The sequence below is a fragment of the Coregonus clupeaformis genome, chromosome 27 (genome assembly GCF_020615455.1).
Source record: "Coregonus clupeaformis isolate EN_2021a chromosome 27, ASM2061545v1, whole genome shotgun sequence".
Classification (NCBI taxonomy): Eukaryota; Metazoa; Chordata; class Actinopteri; order Salmoniformes; family Salmonidae; genus Coregonus; species Coregonus clupeaformis.
This window is the reverse complement of record NC_059218.1, coordinates 43,685,218-43,693,828: the sequence shown is the minus strand read 5'-3', so window position 1 is coordinate 43,693,828 and position 8,611 is coordinate 43,685,218. Positions and strand designations below refer to the sequence as shown.

General features: G+C 40.8%; 1 protein-coding gene across 1 annotated transcript; it reads right to left on the bottom strand.

Moving 5' to 3' along the window:
- Window positions 1-1,491: 1,491 nt before the first annotated feature.
- On the bottom strand, window positions 1,492-6,715 carry LOC121541357 (immune-associated nucleotide-binding protein 9-like). The gene is made up of 4 exons (XM_045207957.1): window positions 6,647-6,715; window positions 5,299-5,931; window positions 3,569-4,221; window positions 1,492-2,022 (listed from the first exon to the last, which is right to left on the bottom strand). The coding sequence occupies exons 2-4, from the start codon at window positions 5,876-5,878 to the stop codon at window positions 1,492-1,494; spliced, it is 1,764 nt and encodes a 587-aa protein (XP_045063892.1). The 5' UTR covers window positions 5,879-5,931; window positions 6,647-6,715.
- Between the last annotated feature and the right edge of the window lie 1,896 nt (window positions 6,716-8,611).

Genomic DNA, 8,611 nt, shown 5'->3' with positions numbered 1-8,611 from the left:
TTCGGAAAGTATTCAGACCCCTTTACTTATTCCACATTTTGTTACTTTACAGCCTTATTCTAAAATTGATTAAATTGACCATCGGGTTCTTGGTCACCTCCCTGACCAAGGCCCTTCTCCCCCGATTGCTCAGTTTTGCCGGGCGGCCAGCTCTAGGTAGAGTCTTGGTGGTTCCAAACTTCTTCCATTTAAGAATGATGGAGGCCACTGAGTTATTGGGGACCTTCAATGCTGCAGGAATGTTTTGGTACCTTTCCCCAGATCTGTGCCTTGACACAATCCTGTCTCTGAGCTCTACGGACAATTCCTTCGACCTCATGGCTTGGTTTTTGATCTGACATGCACTGTCAACTGTGGGACCTTATATAGACAGGTGTGTGCCTTTCCAAATCATTACCACAGGCGGACTCTAATCAATTTATAGAAACATCTGAAGGATGATCAATGGAAACAGGATGCACCTGAGCTAAATGTTGAGTCTCATAGCAAAGGGTCTGAATACTTATGTAAATAAGGTATTTCTGTTTTTTATTTTTAGTAAATGTGCAAAAATGTCACTTTGTCATTATGGGGTATTGTGTGTAGATTGATAAAAAATATATATATATTATCAATTTTATAATAAGGCTGTAGCTTAACAAAATGTGTAAAAAGTGAAGAGGTCTGAACACACTGAAGATACTAACTGCTACAAAGCTTTTGGGAAATCCACAAAGTGATATTTTGTAGTATGTATTTGTGAATAAAACAGATTAAACTGTGGATAGAACATGAGCTATAATCAAAGGATGACAAGAGTTTATAGTTTTGATGGGAATATAGACTTTTATTTTTATGTATGAAAGTAGAATCATCATAAGACTGCAAACAATGTATTCACAAAAATCTAATATTTTCTAATAAATTTCCACAGTGTAAATGTAATGTAAAATGTTGTCTTTATACTATATACCAGGGATCTCCAACCCTGTTCCTGGAGCGCTACCGTTCTGTAGGTTCACACTCCAACCCTAAACTAGCACACCTCATTCTAATAATTAGCAGGTCGATAAGATGAATCAGGTTAGTTACAACTGGGGTTGGAGCGAAAACCTATAGGAGGGTAGCTCTCCAGGAACAGGGTTGGAGTGAAAACCTACAGGAGGGTAGCTCTCCAGGAACAGGGTTGGAGCTAAAACCTACAGGAGGGTAGCTGTCCAGGAACAGGGTTGGAGTTAAAACCTACAGGAGGGTAGCTCTCCAGGAACAGGGGTTGGAGCGAACACCTACAGGAGGGTGGCTCTCCAGGAACAGGGTTGGAGACCCCTTTTATATACTATAGCTTTAATCATGGTATACTTTAGGTACAAAAATATAAAAAAATAAATGCGACAAAATCTTCATAAAGCGGTAGGCCTATTTTTGTATTAGGCTGAAGTGGAGTATAGGTTGTTTAGACATTTTCAGAATGATTGGGAAGTAATAGCTACTAACATTGTATTTCACAGTAAATTACTGTTGGTGATTTTTGCCTGACAACTTTTCTGCCAGATGTTCACCAACTACCACCCCACCACCAACTACCACACCACCAACTACCGCACCACCAACCACAATGCCTGCCCCAACCTTCCCACCTACAAAGAAACCTGGTACTCCACCTACACAAAGCCCTACACCGGCACCTATCACTGCACCTATAATCCCCAAAATCTCCTTCTTTCTCCTCTCGATCTCCCTCTCGATCCTCTCCCTCCTCTGGATCCTCTCCTCCTCCTCCCTCTGGATCCTCTCCTCCTCCTCCTCCCTCTGGATCCTCTCCTCCTCCTCCCACTGGATCCTCTCCTCCTCCTCCCTCTGGATCCTCTCCTCCTCCTCCTCCCTCTGGATCCTCTCCTCCTCCTCCCACTGGATCCTCTCCTCCTCCTCCCTCTGGATCCTCTCCTCCTCCCACTGGATCCTCTCCTCCTCCTCCCTCTGGATCCTCTCCTCCTCCCACTGGATCCTCTCCTCCTCCTCCCTCTGGATCCTCTCCTCCTCCCACTGGATCCTCTCCTCCTCCTCCCTCTGGATCCTCTCCTCCTCCCTCTGGATCCTCTCCTTCTCCCTCTGGCTCCTCTCCATGATCAATGGAAACAGGATGCACCTGAGCTACATTTTTGAATCTCATTGCAAAGGGTCTGAATACTTGTGTAAATAAGGTATTTCTGTTTTCTATTTTTAGTAAATTTGCAAAAATTTCAAAAAACCTGTTTTCGCTTTGTCATTATGGGGTATTGTGTGTAGATTGATAAGAAAACAAATACATATTATCCATTTTATAATAAGGCTGTAGCGTAACAAAATGTGTAAAAAGTGAAGAGGTCTGAACACACCGAAGACACTAAGTGCTACAAAGCTTTTGGGAAATCCACAGTGATATTTTGTAGTATGTATTTGTGAATATAACAGATGAAACTGTGGATAGAACATGAGCTATAATCAAAGGATGACAAGAGTTTATAGTTTTGATGGGAATATAGACTTTATTTTTTGAAGGACTTTCTTTTTATGTATGAAAGAAGAATCATCATTAGACTGCAAACAATGTATTCACAAAATTCTAATATTTTCTGATAAATTTCCACAGTGTAAATGTAATGTAAAATGTTGTCTTTATACTATATACCAGGGATCTCCAACCCTGTTCCTGGAGCGCTGCCGTCCTGTAGGTTCACACTCCAACCCTAAACTAGCACACCTCATTCTAATAATTAGCTGGTTGATAAGCTGAACCAGGTTAGTTACAACTGGGGTTGGAGCGAAAACCTACAGGAGGGTTGCTGTCCAGGAACGGGTTGGAGTTAAAACCTACAGGAGGGTAGCTCTCCAGGAACAGGGTTGGAGTTAAAACCTACAGGAGGGTAGCTGTCCAGGAACAGGGTTGGAGTTAAAACCTACAGGAGGGTAGCTGTCCAGGAACAGGGTTGGAGTTAAAACCTACAGGAGGGTGGCTCTCCAGGAACAGGGTTGGAGACCCCTGTTATATACTATAGCTTTAATCATGGTATAGCTTATGTAAAAAAATAAAAAAAAATAATGTATGCAGACAAGATTTTCATAAAGCGGTAGGCCTATTTCTGTATTAGGCTCTAAGTTGAATTGGAGTGTAGGTCGTTTAGACATTTTCAGAATGATTGGGGAAGTAATAGCTACTAACATTGTATTTCACAGTAAATTACTGTTGGTGATTGTTGACTACAACTTTTCTGCCAGATGTTTACCACCTCCCACCAACTACCACACCAACTACCACACCAACTACTGCACCAACTACCTTACTAACTACCGCAATGCTTGCCCCATATTTCCCACCTACAAAGAAACCTGGTACTCCACCTACACAAAGCCCTAAACCGGCACCTATCACTGCACCTATAATCATTTTCCCCAATCTCTCCTTCTCGACCCTCTCCTTCTCGACCCTCTCCCTCTCGACCCTCTCCCTCTCGACCCTCTCCCTCTCGACCCTCTCATTCCACTTCATATTGACCCTCTCCGTTGTCTCCTTCTGGATCCTCTCCTCCTCCCTCTGTTTCCACTCCTCCACCTCTTTCTTAGCCCTGGCTGCCTCCTCAAACATCTCATTGGTGTAGCAGGTTCCTCCATTCTCCTCCACCATTCTGTCTATCTTCTCCATCAGTTCTGTGACTTGAGATCTGTTCCCTATAGCTTTATTGTTGAGGACATGGTACCTCCCCCCACACTGCTCTACCAATCCACTGAGGTCCTTGTTCCCACTAATCAGCTTCTCTACACCACTACCCTCTAACGCATCTCCATGGGTGAAGAGGATGATGGCGTGCTTTGCCAGTCCTGATCCAAACACACTCTCTAGAATTTCAATAGCTTTTTTCTCCTGCTCTGTGAACCTGTCATTCACACTTAAAGCTATGAGGAAGGCATGAGGCCCTGGGCTACACTCATAGATGCTACTACCAATCTCCATTGCCAGTTCTTCCGCAGTAAGCTGTGTGTCAAACAGTCCTGGAGTGTCAACCACCCTGACATTCCTCCCATCTACTGCTGCCTGCTTCATTTCTGTTTTACGTGTTACTGAGGACGAGTTCAGTTCAGAATGGAAACGTTTCCCACCAAGGATGGTGTTTCCTGTTGCACTCTTCCCAACACCGCTTTTTCCAAGCAGAACAATCCTTCTCTCTGGGAGATTCCTGATGGGGGTGCTCCTTGAAACTGTTGAATCTGTGTATAGAAAACACATCACATTTGATTAACAGATACAGTAAAATGAATACCATCTCATCCCCTATACAGGCAGTTATTGTGTGCACTGAATAAAAATGATTTATGTCTGATGTTAAAATTTTCACAGTGATTGTGGAGTTCAGGTGTGATTTGTACCAACCGGGGAGCTCTGGCACGCCAAGCCAATATACTAAAGCTTCAATCTGGGATTTGGAAAGCTGTTCAATAGTCATTTCAATTCTTGATCTGCATTGATTCTTGAATAATATCACTTATAAGTGCCTCATAAGCTCATTATTACACAAAATGTCAGATTTCATGACTCCAATTTTAGCAAAATACAAGAATGTAAACAAACAAGTCTATAACTTCAACATATAAAACTATCTCTTGGATGTCATGGACTGTCAGTCATTGCATCTAAAGCACTGAGGTTAAATGTATCCAGCCCCATCCCAGCTGAATACCACATTAAGTGGTGGGGGGAACATTGTTGTTATCCCAGACTGTATAGCTTTAACCATAAGACCAGAGGGGTATGCTACCTAGCGGGAGAGAGGAGTTAGCAAGCTAACTTTGGTCAATTCTGAGTTCAACTTGGTATAACTGTTAAACTTAACGAGCACCCCTTTTTCCACGCCTATTGAACATTAGTTTATTAAGTCACACTAAGGTTTCACTGCGTGTTATGTTTCAAATGCATCCTGTCATTACTAAATGTGTAGTGTCATGCATTTAAATATTACTACTTTTAACACAAAACATCTGATTAATACATATTTTAATAAATCTTCCTCAAGTATTGTCTCAGTCATTGTCATGCAAAACAAAATAACTGGTCTTACAATTCTCAGACAAGGCTACCTATAATCAACTCTGCTACAGGAGGGAAATGAAAAGATTGTGTTTATGTTATCAATGACATGACCTACTTAGCTCTCATCTAGAATATCTAGTTTACTATCATCAGTATTATACGCTTCAAAACACTGTATTTCAATCATGGAAACATTTACAATTAGCCTACATTACATTTCCTGCTAATCCTTTATATAAACAGTTAGTTATACTTACTGAGACAGGTAGATGTCTTTTCCAGTAGTGATTTGACCTGCTCAGGATCACCAATCTTGTTGTTGAACACATGGTATCTTCCACCGTATTTTCTCATCACTTCTGTGAGGTCATCTGAGTCAGCAATGAATTCTTCTATAGTCTGGTCTTCTAACTCATCTCCTCTGGTGAACAGGATCCAGGTTTGCTTCAAAAGACTCTCTCCTAGAAGACCTTCTACTTTACTGATGACCATCTTCTCCTCTTCTGTTAATCTGTCTGTCTTCACCACCAGGAGAAACACACGGGGACCAGATGAGGTTGCGTTGAGGACATTCTGGAATTTCTCCTGAATTTGCTCTTCGGATCGATCGGGGTCACAGAATCCTGGAGTGTCATACACGACAAGATCTATTCCTTCAATGGTGACATTTTGTTTCTCAATATCAGCCGTCACTGATTTGGAACACTTCTTTGAGAGAAAATCTTTACGCCCCAGGATGGTGTTTCCTGTGGCACTCTTCCCTGCTCCTGTTTTACCAAGTAACACCACCTGCAATGTTTTGGGTGTAGCTTGAATATCTTTGGATGGGTGCCCCATCTTTAAAGAATTATCTTGATATGGCCAAGCAGTGTGAGTTGTGACTCAGGAATCTAAATACAAATACAATTGAAATAAAAAAGTACATTATTTTCTAAGATGCAAAATGCAGAAAAACAAGTAACAAATCAATGATATGAATACCATCACCTGGTTATGTACAAACTGGAATTAATAATTTACGCACAAAACATTTGATAAAAGGTAGTCTAGCAAAACGATAAACTGCCTGGAACATGCAGTGGTAGTTTTTTTGTCTAACTGTTTGCAGATGGTAGGCTACAACCACCCCAATGGGCACAAACTTCAGTTCAACGTCTAGTTTTGATATATATTTGATGTCAAACATCGTCAATTCAATGTGAAATCAACAAAACTCTGAGCCATGTCATTGCATTTTGGTTAGAAGTTGATTTAAACAGACATCTCTGCTCCTCGAGTTTTATCATAAAACTATCAGCCTACATGTAAAATGATTTATTTGAAATTACTACTGTTAATGATTGATACAAATATTTAGGCTACATATTGGTATTAAATCAGACAACACAATCTTAGCATAACACAATCACATGAACAATAGGCCTGTCTATTGACAATACGTCTTCCATGACGCAGTTATCATTTTAGAAATTCAGACCACTTAGGAAGCTAACACATTGTTCTTCATTTCGGCCATTATTCTCTGGAAGACAGTCCTAGGCTACTAATAATGTAGTAATCTAATAGAATGTCATAAATCAGTAGAATAAATAACAACTTACCTACTTTCGTATTAAAATGTTAAAGGTTCGCAAATGCTATGGAGTTGAAATTGTTCAGCAGCAACAGTTTCACTTTCAGCCTCGAGTGTTATTTTATCTGACACTTAAACCACTCCCCTAAATTCTCTAGACAGACCCTACATAACAAACCCTATATAATCATATTCTTTTTTTCCTGCTGATAAACTCCCAACAAAACTCAGTTTATCAATAACATTTAAAGATTTATCATATAGGCCTAGGCAAAATCATTAATAAACGTAGCCTATGTGTTGAGGCCAGTAAACAATCAAAGGTGCATTGTCGACAAGCGCACTGTCGTCCAAAGGACACTGTCCGCACAGCAAAACCTGCAGATATCGGCTCAAGCATAAATTACCTTTAAAATGAATGCGCTCTTGTCAACGATGATCTCTCCCGGCCAGCATTCTCTTAGGGACAGTTCAACATTTACACTACCATCAGAGCAGATAAATAATAATCCGATTTTCAACATTTTGATGCCATATTTATAATTTTCCAACAACAGGTTTCTGTGCCAATACACCACACAACCAATAAATAAAGCATACCGTCTTCAGGCGCTTCAATATAATGGTTTGCGTTTTCAACACCACAATAAATCTACTATTTGAATCTCGACAAACAGAAAATACATCTCTCCCTACCTTATTGAAGGCTTGGCTTGACAATCTCCAAATGTCATTAAACTTTTTGGTGTTTTGTAACAGATGTCTCTTTCCATTCATCAAATGGCTGCTGCACAGTTTGGATTGATTGATTGATTGATTTGATTTGTCAGTTAAAAACAGCCCCACTGAGTGTACAAAACATTATGGACGTCTTCTCTTTCCATGGTATAGACTGACCAGCTGAAAGCTATGATCCCTTATTGATGTCACCCGTTAAATCCACTTCAATCAGTGTAGATGAAGGGGAGGAGACAGGTTAAAGAAGGATTGTTCAGCCTTGAGACATTTACGTCATTTAGTAGACGCTCTTATCCAGAGCAACTTACAAATTGGTGCATTCACCCTATAGCCAATGGACTGCGTATATGTGACATTCAGAGGGTCAACGGGCAAGACAAAATATTTTAGTGCCTTTGAAGGGGGTATGGAAGTAAGTGCCAGACACACTGGTTTGTGTTGTCAAGAACTGCAACACTGCTGGGTTTTTCACCCTCAACAGTTTCCCTTGTGTTTCAAGAATGGCCCACCATCCAAAGGACATCCAGCCAACTTGACACAACTGTGGGAAGCATTGGAGTCAACATGGGCCAGCATCCCTGTTGAACACTTTTGACACCTTGTAGAGTCCATGCCCTGAGGAAGGAAACTACTTGTTCTCACTTTATGATAGAACATTCAGATTTCTCTGCCTGACTGTTGTCACATTCATTTACAGACGGGTCAGACCAAGGCGCAGCGTGATATGCGTACATGTTTATTAAATATTAAACACAACAACAAACGAAATGAAACATGAATTCCAAGGCAGCACAACATACCTTAACTGGAACAAGATCCCACAACCCACTAGTGCCAATAGGCTGCCTAAGTATGGTCCCCAATCAGAGACAACGAGCGACAGCTGCCTCTGATTGGGAACCACACCGGCCAACATAAAAATAGACATATCAGATTCTACAACATAGAACTAACACAACAAGGAATACACACACCCTGACTCAACATATAAGCGTCCCCTGAGTCAGGGCGTGACAACTGTGGCACTCTTCACCTGAATTGTTAGGATTTTCTTGTGATCACAACAAAACTACTTATTTTACTAATATATAAATAATTAAATTGTGTCTTCTTTGAAAAGATGGGCCTGGCTGAGAATAGGACATTCCGTTTTCTGCCTGTGTGTTGCTGTTTACCGCTATTTTCAGGATTATTTTGTGACCAGAACAAAACTACTTATTTTATTCAACTAAAGATGTAAATAAATGGTGTCTCTTTAA

Coding starts and splice junctions, on each gene's coding strand:
- LOC121541357 (XM_045207957.1), bottom strand. CDS start 5,878: ATGGGGCACCCATCCAAAGATATTCAAGCTACACCCAAAACATTGCAG. Junction 4,222..5,298: donor AAAGACATCTACCTGTCTCA/GTAAGTATAACT, acceptor TTCTATACACAG/ATTCAACAGTTTCAAGGAGC. Junction 2,023..3,568: donor CAGCCAGGGCTAAGAAAGAG/GTGGAGGAGTGG, acceptor GAGAGGATCCAG/TGGGAGGAGGAGAGGATCCA.